The sequence below is a fragment of the Sphaeramia orbicularis genome, chromosome 15 (genome assembly GCF_902148855.1).
Source record: "Sphaeramia orbicularis chromosome 15, fSphaOr1.1, whole genome shotgun sequence".
Taxonomy (NCBI): domain Eukaryota; kingdom Metazoa; phylum Chordata; class Actinopteri; order Kurtiformes; family Apogonidae; genus Sphaeramia; species Sphaeramia orbicularis.
Genome location: NC_043971.1, coordinates 31,013,984 through 31,033,574, shown reverse-complemented (window position 1 = coordinate 31,033,574; position 19,591 = coordinate 31,013,984). Strand labels below are relative to the sequence as shown.

At 37.3% G+C, this 19,591-nt stretch overlaps 1 protein-coding gene across 2 annotated transcripts in view; it reads left to right on the top strand.

Annotated features, from left to right (window-relative positions):
- rgs7a (regulator of G protein signaling 7a) overlaps nucleotides 1–19,591 on the top strand; it is a 62,800-nt gene that overhangs the window by 40,880 nt on the left and 2,329 nt on the right. For both annotated transcript variants that reach the window (XM_030156070.1, XM_030156071.1), the window contains 12 exons: nucleotides 6,115–6,221; nucleotides 6,831–6,882; nucleotides 8,940–9,004; nucleotides 9,334–9,410; nucleotides 9,533–9,614; nucleotides 10,536–10,610; nucleotides 13,189–13,287; nucleotides 13,532–13,593; nucleotides 13,958–14,068; nucleotides 14,200–14,325; nucleotides 18,450–18,636; nucleotides 19,461–19,550. In XM_030156070.1, the coding sequence (XP_030011930.1) occupies nucleotides 6,115–6,221; nucleotides 6,831–6,882; nucleotides 8,940–9,004; nucleotides 9,334–9,410; nucleotides 9,533–9,614; nucleotides 10,536–10,610; nucleotides 13,189–13,287; nucleotides 13,532–13,593; nucleotides 13,958–14,068; nucleotides 14,200–14,325; nucleotides 18,450–18,636; nucleotides 19,461–19,550 (1,133 nt within the window). The remainder of the gene's footprint in view (nucleotides 1–6,114; nucleotides 6,222–6,830; nucleotides 6,883–8,939; nucleotides 9,005–9,333; nucleotides 9,411–9,532; nucleotides 9,615–10,535; nucleotides 10,611–13,188; nucleotides 13,288–13,531; nucleotides 13,594–13,957; nucleotides 14,069–14,199; nucleotides 14,326–18,449; nucleotides 18,637–19,460; nucleotides 19,551–19,591) is intronic.

Below are 19,591 nucleotides of genomic sequence, written 5' to 3'. Positions count from 1 at the left end.
GGACCCCCTCACGACAGGAACCACACCTCTCTCCCCAAGCTTGGACCTCCCCCGTTTGCCAGTTAATACAGGGGTTATGGAAAGAAAGCCAGGGGTGACCTAATATGAGAGGGTGAGAGTCAGAGTGGTAAATATGAAAACTGATTTCCTCAGAGTGACCATCTTTGAACCGGACAGTAACTGGTTGAGTCCGTTGAGTCACTCTACAGATAATGTGATTGTCTAAAGCCCTCGCCTCCAGGGGCTTCAGAACCGGGAGCAGACTGAGGTGGAGCTGCTTAGCTAATTCTTCGTCCATAAGATTAGCGTCTGACCCGGAGTCTATCAGGACTGGAAGCTGCAGAGACACAGAGTTAGAGCACACACAGACCAAGGGCTGAACACGAGAGGCGCTGGACACACAGAACGTTCTGCTCAAAAGAGAGTCCTCACCTGCCATCGTTCCAGGCTTCACTGGGCAGTTGCTGACTCGGTGCCCCTCCTGACCACAGTAAAGACACAGACCAGCCACCAGACGGCGATGACGCTCCTCTGCTGACAGACGAGTCCGACCCACTTGCATCGGTTCCACCTTCGAACCCCCGCTGGACTCAGGTACTGGGTGAGGGGGTTCTGAGTGGGGCTTACTCACAGAAGGCTGGCGGTTCCATGATGGTTCTGGCTGCCAAAACGCCGACTGGTCAGAGACCCGAATAGCTGCCTCGATGACCTCATCCAGTGAATGGAGTTCCTGCCGGAGCGCCATCTCACGACCGATAGTGCGGTTAAGACCGCTCTGGAACGCAGAGATCAGAGACTTCTCGTTCCATTCAGATTCTGCTGCCAACGAACGAAACTCACTGACATACTGCCTTATGGGGCGATCTCCCTGCCTCAGCCTCATGAGTCTTTGACCGGCCTGTGGTCCACGGATAGGATGGTCATAAATCCTTTTTAGCTCAGCCATCAAACTCGAGGCTGACTGAGTGATGGGAGACCTTTGTTCATAGGCTGCGTTGAAAAGGCTTAAAGGAGGGCCTTCCAACAGGCTAGCAATATATGCAACCTTAGCTGACTCATTAGCAAAACGGCGGGGCTGGGAATCAAAAATGAGCTGCAGTTGCGTACAAAAATTACGGCAAGTATCAGGGTTACCTGTGTACTTAGATGGAGGTGGGATGTTAGGTTCCTCCAAGGCTTTAACGGGTGAGACAGAGTTAATATTCTCGACTGGCGGGACCGGAGCAGAAGCCTGGTTACCAGAATACTGGGAAAACTGAACGGACAGCTGATTCATCTTATCCATTAGGGAGTGCAAAATCTGTTCATGTCCCCCTAAGCGTTGCCCCTGGGACCGAACTGCCTCCCGGACCTGGTCTAGGTCTGCTGGGTTCATCTTATTGGCCAGTTTGTACTGTAATGGGACTAGTACAAATGCTGAACCCAAATGCAAGACCAGAACACAGATGACCAATTGAGTGTGTTTATTAAACACAATCACAGTAGTAAAAACACAGCACAAAATTGTTAACACGTCTATGAAGGCGTGTGATACCGGACTCTTCGTCCGGGCTGTGAACGGAGAATATGGATGGTCAGCACGGCCGAGCCGGAGGATTCCCGTCAACACCCCGACTAGGGCAAAACAGAGGATAGTCAAAAAACAAACCAGGTCATACACAGGAGGGCAATTCAGGAGGCAACGGGACATGAGGGAAAGGCTACTCACGGTCAGGGTCCAGGCGAGGGTCGAAACACAAGGTAACACGTTGGAGGCTGAGGTAGTCAGGGAATAGGCAGAATCAGAAGTCGATGTACGAACCAGGTCAGAACCAGACGAGCAGGCAGACGAGGAACAGGCAGAATCGGTGGTCGGAAGGCAAAAACGGGTCAAGAACGGGCAGACAGACTGACAGGTATCCAAAAACGCTGGTAAGTGAGCACACAAAGGTAGAACACAAACTGGCAAAGAAACAGGGGAAAACACAGGGTTTAAATACACAAGAGGGAGGGAAGACAATAGGACACAGGTGGAGATAATCAGGGAGGAGTCAGGTAATCAGGAGCAGGTGAAACAATCAAGGAGGGGAAGTAAAGACACCAGACATGACACAAGAGGGAAACTTAACAAAATAAAACAGGAAATGACAGAGAAAACAGAAAAGACAGACACAGTCTGGGAGCAGACATGACAGTATCTGAGACACCTTTATCTAAATTTCTATTAAGCATAGGTGGTGGAAGCAATGATGATAATTCAAGTACAAACGCGGAATCTCGTCACTTTTCGTTTGATAAATATCAGCTGGAAGAATACTCCCACACTGCACTTGGCAGAGCTCCAGACTGCTGGGTTTTTGGCACTGAGCTGGTAATATGATGAAATCAAAGGGTGTTTTCCCCTTGGACTCTGAGGCTGGCCTTTCTTGACAGCTTGACTAATTCCAATCCAAGTTTTGGTCAACTGAAAATCTTATAGAAAAGATTGTGTTATGCTAAACCACAAGAGGCTGATCTTTAAAAGACTCCAACAACAAAACGGTCTTGTTAGTGTTTTATTTGCTCCACGTAAAGTGTTCAGTCACAGTTAATAGGTTTATATAGTTGGACCAATCACTGAATTCACGCCAACTCATTTTTTATCTCTTTGACTCCCAATTGTGCTGAATTATCTTCAACATTTGAAATAAGCCAGCAACAGGGCTGTGAAAAAATGTGTTTTGTAAGTTTTTGAAAAAATGTTATCGCTGATGGCTTGGAGATGACATTCAACATCCATCCATAAAATGTCAGCAGAAACACTCCCAGAACTTGAACAAAAGCAGAGAGACTGAGCAAACCATCACAGGTGACAGAGACACTCCACATGAAATGGGAACAAATCAGGCCTGTATTTGAAGGGGAAAAGACAGCCCGCACTTCAAATCTCTCAAACTGCACCATCTGTCACAGATGTTATTTTTCATTCCTTCCTTTCATCTGGCATCCATCACGTAGAAGATAACAATTCGGTGCAGGAAAATGTGAATGACTCCTGAGTAAAAGGGTGAATGAATGTGCAGATTTTTTTCTTCTGAGTAAATGTCTAGTCACTTTTTAACTCTTAAAGACCTATAACTATTTTTGTGCTGGCTTCCACATTAATTTTTCTCACATTATCCTTTTCCTAAGTGTGTTATCACTATTTATCAGCAGCATTTTTCAGTGAAAAGCAAGTTTTTTTCTATATTTAATTTACTGACCATGATATTCATAAAAGCTCAAGGTAAATTCAGATGTTATTATATCAGAAAAGTCAGAACTGAAGCAAAAGGGACTTTTTCTACATCTATATCATTAACTAAAAGCAAAAACAAGCATGTACAACCGATGTCATTTGTCAAATTTCATTACTTTTATTGGTGAGTCAGTGCTGCAGAAGATGACGGTGATTTCATGTTCACTATGGAGCTTCTGAAATAGGTCGTATCTGATGTTAGTGACAAAGAAACTGCATTTTACCTGAATTATTCCCATGTATTAATAGGATTTGTGGCTCAACAGTTAATAAACATTTTAGTTTCATGGGTGCTTTTAGTATTTGACGGTTGCGTGCAGTCTCTTTCTGACATAAAGTACATTTTAAGTGCACACATACAGTAAACAGGGTAATGTGGTGGTAGTGCATAGTAGGGTGAATAAGAATGGTGTGTTTATAAATAAACATCTTCTAAATATCTTAAGATGTCATACGTTATTAATGACTAGAGCCAATAGAGCACAGTCAGAATCACTTAAGCCTGACCTCTAAGGCTGACGTTCACCTCAATGGGAAAGGAAAAGACAATCTATATTTACCACACACACCGACACACACGCACATGCATAGCAATGTGTTGAAAGAGAGAAGAGATGTGCATATTTAATGCATGCATATACAGCAGTATCCCTCTGTTACTGTAGCCTTACTGACTGCCTGTTAAGATAATGTCATACATTTCAACCTTCTTGCCTTTGAGTTTAATGGTGTATTTAGTATTTACTTGTATGGATCTTTAAGCATACACTCACTAATCAAGTTACTGCTATAAAACAACAGATACAACAATACTGTGCAAAAGTCTAAGGTCACCTCGGGTTTTGTTGGTTTAGTAAAGTTATGCCTTTTTCAGTCTCTGAATTAACCCTTTATGGTGCAAGTGACCATTTTTGGTAATTTCCGCAAAAATTAAATATGGGGCAAATCCCATGCCTCAGTGAGGTCAAGAAACATGTTAGTTTTTATAACACCGTACAGTGATTCAGAGAGATTTTATAGAAATTTTGAGGCTATAAATAGTGAATATGAGTGATTTTTGTCAATTAATGACATTATAACAGTTGCTTTATTGCATGTTTTATGCCAAGAGGAGGGAGACTATTGTCATGGTAACTGACAAGGAGCTATATGACGATGTCCAATAACACACTAAGGTTGAAATTTTGAATTTCAGAGTATTTAAATGAGTGCCCTATAAAGCGTTAAGATACAGTCTGGACATATGGGAAGTATAAGTACAGCAGGAAAAATAAAGGATTCAGGACAAACACAGCTTCTACAAACCAAAGTGGTAGTATTTAGTGTGACTTACGTTTGCACTTAACACTCTTTAACCCTTTTGTTCAGACAATATGAGATTAATTGGATTATTTTTCTGACGTTTTATTCCAGGCTTCATTCAACACATGTAAGATGTGTTTATGATGTTTCTCGTCATGGAGACAGGGGTCACACTAACAACACACTTAGAACATAAAGTCGCTGAAAAAATTCTTAGACCACCAGAAATCATAAAAAACAATGGTTATACAAACAAGTACTAACTCCTGTGTGTATCATGTGACTAAAACAGACAGAAAAGAAAACATAGAATGCCTAAAAGCACTGTTTTTGTCAGTACAATGCCATAGATATTGATATAAGAACTTAAGTAATTTTGGTTATTATCAAGAAAACATGGAAAATGGTTAGATATCAGCTCTGAAATTAAACTCTTATGAGTTATTTTTGTTGTTATCATTATATTTGTCCAAACAAATGTACCTTTAGTTGTACCAGGCATTAAAATGAACAAGAAATTGAAGAAAACAAGGGGTGGTCTAATACTTTTTTTCTGCGACTGTATTTAGTTCAGTTTTTAGCACATATTTTCTGTATTTTCTTCTTGTATCTGAAGAAAAGAGATTGAGAGATATGTTAATTTCAACCTTGCAAGAACAACATAGCTAAAGGTGGACTAAAACTTTTGCACAGTACTGTATATGAACATATGAAAAACTAAATGAGAACAGCCAAGACATGCATAACTGATTTGGACAGCATGAAGAGGTTACAGATAGAGAACAGCAGGGAATAAATGTTGTCAGGGAAGACACACAGTTGATGATGATTACATGTTTTCATTATCTGATGGCTTTAAATCAGGGGCAGCCAACCATGTGCTGTGGAGCACACTGGGAAGCAGGTTTTCACTCCAACTAAGCACAACACCAGGTGATTTGACTGATGAGTTCCGCCTCTCCGGCTGAAGGTGGGCTAATCAGCGAGACGTCCTGCTGTGGTGTTTGGCAGGAATGGAGACCTGTCTGTCCTCCCGTCGAAGCCCTGATGGAGGTTTTTAAAGCAGAAGCTCCTAATTCAAAACCTAGCGCTCCCTATTGCCATTTTGTTGGGGATGAATGGGGATGCAAGGGCAATGCAGTTAATTAACTGGTGGAAGAAAAAAAAAAAAAAAAACAGCACGCTGAGCCAAGAAGCATTATTGATTGTTGATTAATCTGAAAATCTTTTATTTAAGAAGCTAGGTGCCTTGTGGAACACTTTTATCTTTTAAAACCCTTTGAAAAGACTTTGCGAGAAAGAGAAATTAGCATATAAATTAAGAAAAGCAACAATAGCTTCAAATCTGAAAAGACCAGTTTATTAAAAAAAAATAACCTAACTTTATTTATTTATTTTTGACTAAATTAGAAATGTTGTGTAAGATGTAACTTTTGTTTTATCAGTGTAAAAGTGTCAATTATACTCAAATACTACACACTTTCTTTAATAATGTGGGCATGAAGATAATGTCTGTGTGCTTTTTTGTTTGTGTTTTTGTTTTTGTTTCCTCCCAGTGGAAGCTCTTCACCTAGGGACTCTGATGGCTGCACATGGTTACTTCTTCCCCATCTCAGACCACGTTCTCACCCTCAAAGACGATGGTACTTTCTATAGGTTTCAGGTAAGATTATAAGCTAATACTGTTATCATTCCTTTCCACTGAATATACCTTTAAAATATCAACAGGATAAAAATGGAGAGGGTTAAAAGACAGTATATTAATGTTTCTGTAAAACACATTGAAAGACATTCTACAGTTCATGGTTAATGTGAAGCATGATGTGCTTCCAGGACAACTGTGTCATACTCTTTAAATATACCTGACTTTGTGCTATAGGATTTTAAAGGTTCATGAAAAAAGATAAATATATGCATGTCATTGTGATGTCAATAGATCAATAATAGGACTGACAGTTTTAATGATTTTCCACCCGGTTGGCTTTGGACATTGTAAATCAATGCTGAAGGATGTTTGTGTTTTAAAAGCAGGTTTCATTCTGCTCTTTAAATATAATCTCATGTGATGCAGAGAAGTCCATACAATTATGCCCGAGGAAGGTCAAGATTTGTGTCTGTTCTCGACAAAAGAAGCTTATGTGCTTTAGACCTCCTGCTCATCCATTATACAACTAAATATTTTATTGTAGCAGATGTGGGTAGTAGTTGTGCAATGTCAGTGCTGTTAGTTTTGTCTCTTAATGTCTTGTTTTCTGACCTTTATTCTCACTAGACTCCATACTTTTGGCCATCAAACTGCTGGGAACCAGAAAACACAGACTATGGTGAGAGCTCCTACGTATGCATTATATTGTATGTCTTTAAAAAGATGCATATGTGTGTAGGAAATAGAATATATCTGTCAGAGTAGTTATCAGGATAGACTAATTTTTACCTTTTGACTTTGTTGCATTTATGCCAGTGCATACAATAATTGATCTATTCATTTATTTATTTATTTATTTACAGGGTGGGGAAGCAAAATTTACAATGAACATTTAGTTGGTTTTTTTCAGCAGGCACTACGTCAATTGTTTTGAAACCAAACATATATTGATGTCATAATCATACCTAACACTATTATCCATACCTTTTCAGAAACTTTTGCCCATATGAGTAATCAGGAAAGCAAACGTCAAAGAGTGTGTGATTTGCTGAATGCACTCGTCACACCAAAGGAGATTTCAAAATAGTTGGAGTGTCCATAAAGACTGTTTATAATGGAAAGAAGAGAATGACTATGAGCAAAACTATTACGAGAAAGTCTGGAAGATACTATTAAAGAAGAATGGGAGAAGTTGTCACCCGAATATTTGAGGAACACTTGCGCAAGTTTCAGGAAGCGTGTGAAGGCAGTTATTGAGAAAGAAGGAGGACACATAGAATAAAAACATTTTCTATTATGTAAATTTTCCTTTGGCAAATGAATTCTCATGACTTTCAATAAACTAATTGGTCATACACTGTCTTTCAATCCCTGCCTCAAAATATTGTAAATTTTGCTTCCCCACCCTGTATTTATTTATTTATTTATTTATTTATTTATTTATTAGGATCCCATTAGCTGATGCAGGACATCAGCTACTCTTCCTGGGGTCCTCCCATAACAAACAGACATAACAGTATACATTTACAAGCACAGAAACAATGTGATCCAAACTAATATTACCTGCTGAAATACACTTAACAGTCAAATGAAATAACAATAACAATAATATATATTTTTAATTGATTTATTTCGAATATGGAAACGATATAAGCTTCCTGATTGCTACTAATTGACTTCTTTGCACAACATAATATAGAAATGAATATTCAAGGAAGCAAAAAATAATAATATACACAAAAAAAGAAAAAGAAAAAAGGAGTCATATTCAAAAAGGAGTGAGAAGAAGCATATCTTATTAGCTCTCACCCCTTTGTCTAAACCAGCAATATGTACATATATACACACACACACACGCACATATATATACACATATACACATATATACACATAAACTTACATATACATATATACATATACGCACATATACATACCCATGCACATACACTGACATATACAATAACAATAATAATGCAAGATAAAAAAAAAAAATTGTAGTAATAATATAAAATAAATAAACTTAATCGCATGCAACAGTGAAAACACTTTTTTCTTTTTTTTCTCCTTTTTTTACTGTACTTGTACATTTCTGTATGTTCTTCTCTTTTTCTTATTCCAATTTCCTTTGTATGACCCACCATCTCTGACTGATGAAAATGCAGATTACAGAGAATGAACTGGGTCTGCGTTTGTATTCATGCACCTGTTGTGCACATTTGGCTGACTGCTGTAATGGTGATTCAGGGATGAGCTTTTCATTGTTCACATCAGAGCAGAGTGGAGATAAAGATTTCATAACAGCAAAAATGGTTTCAGTAAATAGCCTCAGTCTTGTAGGTCTTTTATTTGTTATTTGAGTTGTAGATGAAATGGCTAATGCTCGCTGTGGGATTAATGCTGAGTGTTAGGGGAAGTTAAAGTGTCTCAGATGCAGCAGCTGATTCACGTGAATGATGCCCCTTAATGAAAACAGTCTAATGGCATAATGAAGCTTCTACATAATGGTCAGTTAACAAATGGATGAAGGGATGATGACAGTGCAGGAGGACATCAAAAGTCGGGCACAAGAACACACAGTAACAGACGCTCGCACACCATGCGCAGTTGGTGACCTTTGTGATTTGCAGGCCAGTTTAAATGTGCAGTTGAGAGGATTAAATGAGTAAATGCAGGGCCACTTAAGGCTGTTAAAACCAAGCTAAGGTCGTGTTCTCTGTCTGTCTATATCTCTCACAGCTGTTTACCTCTGCAAAAGAACAATGCAAAATAAAGCACGTCTGGAGCTTGCAGACTATGAAGCGGTAAGTGAGAGAGGTCTCTTTGTGTCAGCAGTCCTCACTTCACCTAACTGTTCTGTTCCTGTGCCGCCACCACTGTCAGGCTTTGTCTCTCGCCTTTTTCTTCTCGCTAAGACAGGACACATTTGTTTTTTCGTTTGTGCTGCTGCAAAACTTTCCTCAACAAAGCTATTAAATGAATCAGCCTGTTAGTTATACTCTGTGTTTTCTCTTTTGTATGTGAGCAGGGATCGTTAAAGATGATATCCAGCCGTGCGTTGTGCACAGCATGTGCAGCAAACACAATCAACCCAGATCCCCCCAAAAATCTTTATTTTCTTTTTTACTTGCAGGAGAGCTTAGCAAGGCTACAGAGAGCTTTCGCCAGGAAATGGGAGTTCATTTTTATGCAAGCAGAAGCACAAGCAAAGTAGGTGTATTTAATATCACAACCTTGCAGTAATTGTGTGCATGTCCTGCTGCAGCTTTGTTATGACGTGGTTCATGATTAATGGCTCTGTAAGATCATTCTGATTAAATTCTTGTTCTTAGAGTTGACAAGAAAAGAGACAAAATTGAGAGGAAAATTCTCGACAGTCAGGAAAGAGCATTCTGGGACGTGCACAGACCAGTGGTGAGTGAAATTACTGCTGCTGTCATCATCACATTTACGGTTACTAACTCGTTGACATTATCAGCGTGATCTTAATTTTTCTCACAAAAGGGAATAAAATTGAAAAGGTGATTTACCACTGACCCCACACAACAAAAAGAATGATAACAGACAGAAAAATGTTCTAATCCATTAAACGCGTTTTACAAGCAGCAGGGATGAATTACAGATAGACTGTGTTTTGAAAACAACATGCAGAAACCAGTCCTGTATGGATTAATGTGTAATACAAGGTCCATACATGGTCTTTGTGACATATGATTGGTGCACAAAGGTAAACATCCTGTAAATCATCTGTCTTATGTGCCTCTGCCATGCGCCAGAAATGCCACATCAATAAATGTCAAAACACCTCAACCTCATTGATGCTCTTTGCCTTTTCATACACACTTACCTTGCATTTGCATTTATTTTCTCCCTGAGGTTAAGGGGTCTCCTCTGTATTTCTCTGAGAACCACAGCTCCATGCTTAATTGGAAAATAACAAGTCCAATTTATGCGTCCTTGGAGCAACATAATCAATATTAATTCAGATTTCACAGTGACGTGTCAAGCTACTTAGCTCTGTTCTTCTGGAAGAGACCTAGATTAGACTACTTGTTCAATCTCCCAGAATTTGCACACCAAGACTCTGATTTCCCGCTGGTTTACTTGTTTTGCTAGAATTGGCACATTCCATGTTTAATTAACCAACTTCTGACAAATTGTCCAGGAGACAGAGTCACTTCACACCCCATCTTAACATATTAGGTTTGATGGACTGGAACTTACAATGGTGGTGAAACTGCATTTTTGCTCAAAGTGTAACAGCTGGAATCATGAAAATTAAAAACTTTTGGTAGATGGGCAGATTTTATGATCTTCTCCTTGCTCCTTTCCCAGCCTGGATGTGTGAATACAACAGAAGTCGACATAAAGAAGTCCTCAAGAATGAAAAATCCTCACAAAACCAGAAAGGTACCATTCATTCCTCCACTCTAAATGCTTAATGGTAGTGTTGATCGTGATGCCCCAGACACACACATGAAAAGAAATAACGTTCTTTTATTTGATATGCTTCTAAGCCTGGAGATATACTTGCTTTTAAGTCTGAATTTGTGGGATGATGGTCAGATCACAGATGCTGTCTCTGTTTGGAACATCAGTTGTGCACACCATGAAAATTTAGCTCTTCTTTTATGTAAGAAGCAGAATGCACACGAATGGTGTAGTGTCAGTATGGGGATTATTATACTTTATTATATTATTATTAAAGCAGAGGTTGTTGGAAAACTGCTCTGCATATCTGAATGGCAAATTTTGTGTGTTATGTAATCAGCAGACATTAGAAAATACTGGTTGTGTTTCTCTTTGTCAATTTCTCAGATTGGCTGAATGAGATAAACGTGCCTTTTTGCCATATTTGCAGAATTCACAAGATAGAGAGCTCCTGAATTATCCTCATATTAATTATGTCATGCTTTTCCGGTAACATGCAAGCTACAGAGACAAGAATGTGGACAATTACATTCAAAGGGCAGCCGAATGTCTATGTAAATACCTGGTTAAAAAAAAAAAAAAAAAAAAGTACTGTCACCTTCCTAAAATAATCACCTAAGTAATTTTTTCATGTATATATATTTTTAGGAAACACAAAAAACTTGACCAGAAAAAATCTATTTTTGTGAAAAAACAACTTAGGCTAAGCAAATACCTACCAAGATTGTCTCTAAATTATATGCAGGTCAACAAAAAAGCAATGGTAACACTTCATTATATATTAAATTGAAATGGGAAGAAGAATTACAGACTGAAATCCCAGAATGTAATTGGCATTTAATGTGTAAAATACAACATAGAAGTACAAGCTCCAGGCGCTGGAGAGAATTTGGTTGGAAGAATTTAACGCGTGTCTTTGTTATACCTCAAATTAAAAGTATACAGATGCTGGAGACAGTGTGGTCACATTTTCTGGGTGTGTGTCAAACTATATCTGTCTGGGACAAGATTATCAAAATTCTGAAGGGCATCTTAAACCATTAGGTCCCCAGGGATCCCCAGATTTTGTTTCTGGGATTGATCCCAGAAGGGTTAATTATGAAAGAAGACATATATCTTTTCAAAATAATGATTGTGGTCATTAACCCTTTATCAGGCAAGTGACTATGTTTGGTAATTTCCACAAATATTAAATATGGGGCCAATCCCATGCCTAAGTGAGGTCCAAAAGCTTGTTGGTTTTTCTAACACTATACAGTGAGTCAGACAGATTTTATAGACATGTTGAAGCTGTAAATAGTGAATATGAGTGATTTTTGTCAGTTTATGACCTTATAACGGTTGTTTTATTGCATGTTTTTACTTTTTAGCAAGTGCTGCCCAGATGTTTTAGTGCAAGAGGAGGGATACAACGATTTCCAATAACATAGAAAGGTTGAAATTTTGAATTTCAGAGTATTTCAATGAATGCCCTATAAAGGGTTAAGAAGGCCATTATCAGAAACTGGTTAAAAAGTCATGCTCCAAACCAAAGGCAATGGATGGACATTATGGATGAGATCTACAGTATGGAGAAAATGACTTTCTACTTGCGAATCAAAGCAGGTGACTTTGAACTAAACTGGAGGAAATGGGCACTATTCAAAGACATGGACAGTGCTCACTCAAGTACATGATTATTTCTGCCCCATCTTTCTTTCCCCCTTTTTTTGGTTGTTTGTCAATTTTGGATAATATTTCTTGTGCGTGTTAACCCTTTCATGCATACTAGTCACTACAGTGGACAGCTATTCTACAGCTTTTCTCTTCTATATTCATAGATTTTGTTGTTTTCGTTGTTTTTTTTTTTCACATATCTTTATTAAAGTTTTAAGACACTACATGTCTTTTCTGACATGAATTGAGAACATTATGTAGATCTCTCCTGAGCATGAACCCCCAGAATCACAAAGCCCTCCCCATAGTTTTCACGCAATTTATCAGTAAACACATGTTTCTGTGCGTCAAAAATTAAACGTGTAGTGTCCAGCTGAGTGGAAATTTTTGCAACTTCATGAAAAATAGGTCCATAAGATTTTTTTTTTTTTCATTATTATTTTTTTAATGTATTTTTTAAATTTTTTAAAAATTATTTTAATTTAATTTAATTTTTTTAAAATTTATTTTTCAGAAGAAAATTTTCAATCGCATTGTTTTTTTTATGCCTGAAGAAGAATAAAAAGACTCAGGAAAAATTTTTTGATTAAGGTTCTCATAATTCGTGCATGAAAGGGTTAATATACAAAACAAAATAAAGAATAAAAAAAACAACTTAGGCAATTATTTTACCAAGGTGACAATATCAGGCCTTAGCCTCACTGAAGCCCATAAAATCAATCAATCTGTCGATCAATGAGTTAATCAGTAGCTCAGTAGTGATTGGATTTTTTGCAGCAGTGGGATGCATATATTTAGCACACACAAAACACATAAATGAAACACAGAGACAAAAAAAAAAAACCTTAAGAAAGAATATGCAGCCGTGTTATTTTATCTGTGACCTTTTATCCTGTCTTAGTCTGTGTATGGACTGCAGAATGACATCCGTACCCACAGCCCGACCCACACTCCGGCCCCCGAGGCCAAGCAGCCGACAGAAGAAGAACTGCAAGAACAGGTCAGATCTGAAGTTGAGCTCTATTACTGCAGCAGAGTGTCTCCTTTAATTAGTAAATGTAATGAGACAGTAGGTTTATTATATAGTTTTTCCTTGGCGTAATGATTTAATATGCAGGAACAGAATAATGTAGGATGGAGGTGCAGAGAAAACTGAGGATCTCAACTAAATGTGTTTAAAGAACCACACTTTCTTGTGAATTCAGAGTGAGATATATGCTAATTGTTCCCTTCTATGGTTTCAGATCACCTTTTGGCAATTGCAATTAGACAGGCATCGACTGAAAATGTCCAAAGTGGCAGAGAGGTGAGCGACGTTCTTTGTGTCTTTATTCAGTTTAGTCATCGATCTGTTTATTGAGCCTTTAAATGGCCCAATGTGGTGAAGAATTAAGAGCTCCAGTGACCTTGAGGAGGGACTGAGCACAGACAATGCCTTTAGTGGGTGTCAACACCGATGCTGCCAGATACTGGATGGCACACATGGTGTTGATTTGTAATTCTGTTCACTGAATGAGAGGTGCATTCAGCAGAAGGACGTCTAGGTTTTTGTCCAAATACAGTCCCAGTTTTTCCTATCAAACAGCACTTTTTTCACTCAGTCTTAATAAATCACAAAGGATATTTTTGTAGTGATTTCTATTTCCTCTTTGCTTTCCCATTCAAAACAGTTTGCTGGGTTACACAGAGCAGTATGTTGAATATGACCCCTTCCTCACGCCACCAGATCCATCCAACCCCTGGATCTCAGATGACACCACACTCTGGGAACTTGAAGCCAGGTGAGCACATGAGGACGGATGAGAGACTAATATAGATGAACTATATCTGTCCACATCCTGTTTTTTTTTTTTTTTTTTTTACAATTAGCAGTGTTTTTATTGTAAACATTGGTGTGTGTGTGTGTCCTCAGTAAGGAGCCAGGCCAGCAGAGGGTAAAACGGTGGGCTTTTGGTATTGATGAGGTCCTTAAAGATCCTGTGGGAAGAGAGCAATTCCTCAAATTCCTGGAGTCTGAGTTCAGCTCAGAGAATCTCAGGTAAAGAAATGTGCACTTAAAAAACACACCTGAAGGACAACAGTAGTTGCTTTTCCATTGACCCTCAAATTGCGCCAAAATAATTTGCACATAAAAATTTACCTAATGGGAAAACGACAATTTCGCCAAAAGTCTCATTTTTTGACTAGAAGTTTTTGCACTGGCAAGAAGTGATTTTTCAGGCGTAGCGCAAATGGTATATCACACAAAACTGCAAAGGAAAAACCTTGTTTCGCTACTAGAGTCAGGTGAATTAAAAAAACAGATGTTGATGTATGTTACAACAAGCGAAGAAGACGAAACATGTCGCGGTATGTGTGGACACACCAGGAAACCCTATAATTTTTAAATTTAGTATGAGATAGAGAGGTAATATTTAATAATAATGAATAAACCTGTAAATCAACACCATATTTACGTTCGTCGCCATGTTTATGGAATGACTTCTCATGCCATCTCGTGATAATAAATAAACAAATTTGTGATTTAATGGAAAAACTGACATTATGCACTTCTGTTTTTTCGACATTTAGTAAATGTCGGTAAAGTTTTGCGCAGATGGCCAATGGAAAAGCGACTAGCGATATGACATATATTCACTTCCATTTTATTTGGATATTTATTATTAGAAGGGTTTGCTAACTCATAACATATTTGCACAAATTCACAACAGCAACAGAAAGATTTACAGATAACACCTTCATATACTCATCATAGGAACTGTGATGGAAATTGTATTCACTATAATCATTTCCAAAGTGGATGCGTGTATTATGCAAATGAGATCTAAATCATTTAAAGGTGCGCTATGAAAGATTCACATATGCCTGTTTGCTTAAGTGAAGTTAGTTTTACACTGGGAGCCTGTTTTTACATTAGCTAAATTGATACTAAGCTAACAATAATAGCCACTTAACACTAATTTCTGTGAAAATCTTCATGCTTAGACTTAGACAAACCATATTGATCCACTAGGGAAATTATTTGATCACAATAGCTCAGTTGCATACAGAAACACCCTTGAAAAAAAAACAAGCACTAGCACAAAAAAATAAATAAAATAAAAAGCTAGCTGAAATATAATTAATGTCAATAGATGTTTCAAATTCTCATTTTTCACATGAAACCTTACATAGACGATTTATTTGAATACTTTACATTAAACTAGCATGGAATTTAAATATAGTAGAAAATGAAGTACCAGACCTGGCTGTTGTCATGAAACTTGAAAATGTCCAAAATGTAATTTAAAAAAAAGTACAGATTTAAGAAACTGGGGAAAATGGCTGACATTCAAGGGGAAATGTATCTATTAAGAGACCTAAACACATTCTGACACATAACACAGGCTGTTCTTTTCATTTGTTTCTTTTCTGTCCTTGCGTTTCTTTTCCTGCTCCTCAACCTGAGGAGAATGGGTTGTATTATACTAATAAAAATGAGAAAAAAAAAAGTAGAGATTTAAGTTTTATTAAAGTCTGTGTAAAGTTGGATCTAACATCTACTTTTTAGTTAAATGAATAGGAATTAAACCCTGCTTGATGGAGAATAGCATAAGTAACACTCAGCACAGCATAAAATACTGTGTTCAAACAAGTCAAATAAAAATCTGTACAAAGGTGAGGTGAATCATGTTCCGTGAGTCGTGTCACAGTGTGATTTTTGTCCCTGCAATGTTAATAATGCAAGAGGACACAGGGGCCCTCGTGAGAGACTGTGGAGGATTTAATTCTCACTTTCCAGGCCTCCCACGACCATATACGCACTTGCACGCGGACTCACATGAAATTTTTCACACAAGCTTTATGAAACACATAGTGGTTTATACAGTATATCCAGGTCTCCCACTGCACCTACCCATATGCTCAGATTGGAAAAACAGTTCAGTAAAATAATCAGCTGTCTCCTTAAAGTCATTTCTCATTATCTGTTTTTTGTTCAGACACATATAAAAGGGGGGATCATGGCAACCCAGTTAAGCTTGCATATTGGTTCTTTCACTTTTAATTAGCTGTCAGTGCAGTCGTAGAGAACGTTCGCCATATTTTCATGTAAACAAAAATGAAAGCGAACCGTACTTACTGTTGCTGTTATTGTCCTTGTTTCCCTCTGAGGGTGACAAGTTGTCTAATATGGTTCAGTCAAAGAGGGGATGGATGCAGCTTTTTAAAATATTCACAAGTTACAGCTGTGTGCAGAACAACACAGGTGGGCGAAATATTATGCTAATCGGTTTATTCATGGTAACAGAAATACTGCAGAGCATTAAAGGTACATGAAAACAACAGAGGATGGAGATTTGCTCCCTCTAATGGTATATGTCTGAGTTGCTTCTCCCTAAACCTTGTATGGTCACAGTAGAATGAGCATCAGTATATCACTTCTGTAATAATAATAATAATAATAATAATAATAATAATAATAATAATAATTGTTATTATTATTATTATTATTATTATTATTATTATTATTATTATTATACATTTTATTTATAGGCACCTTTCTTGGCACTCAAGGACACCGTACAGTAAACAGGAGAGGATGAAACAAGCAATAAACCAGAGTAAAAAATAAAAGGCAGGTTAAAAATTGGACAATGCAATAGTGTATAATATCACCAACAAGAAGCATAGTACTATTAGTGACAATGTTAATATGTGATTTTAAGAACAGCACGTTCCTCATAGAGCTTTTAACCCTCAAAGATCCTTTACTTGTAACCTAAAACATCTGATACAAAATGTCTGATAACTGTTAAACCACTAAACCCATCAGTACATTAAAATAATTCAGAACAAAATGCAGTTTCTTAGCTGTTTATCTTCATCAGATATGATATATTTGGATGTTCAAAGGCTCCATACTGAGCGTAAAAAGACCATCATCATCGACCACATTGGTTCATCAGTATAACCCATGTAGTTTGACAGATAACAGTAGTTGGAGACTCTTGTTTGTATTTTCAGTTAATGATATATTAATCAGAAATATTCATTTTTCTTAACCTGTTTAACCCTGACCATATTTTCAGGGGAAAAACACCTAAAAAGACATGCCCAAAGTAAATGAAGAATTACTTCACAATAATAAGGTTCATATGGATGTTCTTGGTGTCTATGGACATTTAGAGACCTCACAGAATCTAATCCCATTGTCTAAAATATTGTATCTATTACTATACCTGAGTAAACTGTAACAAACTAAAAGAGAAATTAGAATTTTTTATCCTCCCCTGTTTTTTTTTTCGGCTGGATTGACGATGATATGCATAAATTAATTGTTCGTGTCGGAGATTTTTAATAGCGTATATTTCACCCCACAAAGATTAAAAATCATGTTTGAACATTAAAGTTTGCACTAAAATACACTTTTGATGTACTTTTATAAATATTAGGGTCTAAACTTTGAGCAAAAATTGAAAAAAACATCCATTGTCCTGATTTATTATATTTTTTATAGTAGATGAATATTAATATAATTTTTTCGGCCTGCGGGCAGGCTGATAGGGCTAAAGAGGCTTTAATTTTCTCTGTTTTGATATAACAACCTTAGAATTTACTTTTACAAACATTGACATGATCAGTATATTAAATACAGAAAAATACCTGCTTTGCACAGACAAATGCAAAATCCAGAAGGTGGTATTGCAATAAGTGGCAATAAATAATTTAGCAAAGGTTAAATGTAGGGAAAATTCATTTGGAAATCTTTATGGGTTGAAATCTATCTAATCTGAGCATTGGTCTAAAAATGTTCATTATAAGTACATATGACACTTTAGCTGGAAATTATGAAAGTGTTCTTTTAAATAATTGGATAATTTATAGTTAAATCATTTACAAGAAATTATGGAACTGTTTTCCATTCTCTTTAATTTTATTGTTTCTCTTCTATTATTCATCTACAGAGGGAACCCTTATTATCCCTGAGTTAATCTACCCTTAATGTTGTGCTTTAAAAATCCTATTGGTTTATTGACTGCCACTATTACAATTAATGACTTACAAAGCATTTTATTACCGATTAGTCTAATTAAGCAAAAAGGTAACTAACCTTATTGACTCAACGGTTTATTTAAATCTAAATGGGATACTGTATGTCGCAACCATTTGTCTGGTCTGTAGGTTCTGGTTAGCGGTCCAAGAACTAAAGAAACGTCCAATCAGAGAAGTTCCAACTCGGGTTCAGGAGATCTGGCAGGAGTTTCTGGCCCCCGGAGCACCCAGTGCCATTAATGTGGACTCCAAGAGCTACGACAAAACCACCCAGAATGTCAAGGACCCTGGACGCTATGCCTTTGAAGATGCACAGGTACATATAAACAAAATAATACATGAGAAAATAAAATATGTAAAATAAGAAATAATACCATATGATATCAATCTAATCATGATATCTTCATTTAAGATCCACTGTGGTGCTGTACAGAGGCAAAAAGATAAGAACTACCGGACTGTCCAAATATATCTGAACCTGACTGTATATAATACATAATGATAAATCTGCTTTCTTATGGTGGTATAATATAAACTATTATAATAACACTTAACAATGCCTGCAAGTCTCAAGTGCAACTCTGGTCTCAGCTATTTCTCAGTTCTCAGTTCTCATTTTGAGGAAAAAAACAAAAGCAAAAAACAAAAACAGAAAAATATCATACAAATATACACTGTGGCCAATTTCTGCAGATATGCAAAGAAAAGTAAAGATCTATGTAGAGCTGCAACCAATTAATCGACTCAAAGTGATCCAAAAAAGTCATTCAACCACTTCTCCTGAATCAAAGCTTTGTTTCCTTCATTTCTCTGCTGTTAAACATTGTTTCCACTGTTGTGTTTCACACTGGCGCTTATTGTGACACACAAAGAAGCTTCAGTTCAGAAAAACTGCAATAGAATATCTCCCTTCAATCAATTCGAGTCGATTAATCCAATCGTGAATTTTTGCATTGGCTTCAAGCACCTAATTGATTAATCGGTTGCAGCTCTGTGGTAATACTTCTTACTTTAACTCCTTTAAATGTATGGTTTACAGTTTGCTTTGGCTGGATTAAGAAAAAAAATAGGAGATTGTTTTCACTTTGTTTTGTTGCTGATACTTCCAGACATTCATTTAAGATTTTTCTCCTGCAACAGGAACACATCTACAAATTGATGAAGAGTGATTCTTACAGCCGTTTCATCCGTTCCAGTGCCTACCAGGAGCTATTACAGGCTAAGAAGAAGGTAAGACATGAACCAAAATACAGGAGTTACACCAAAAAATG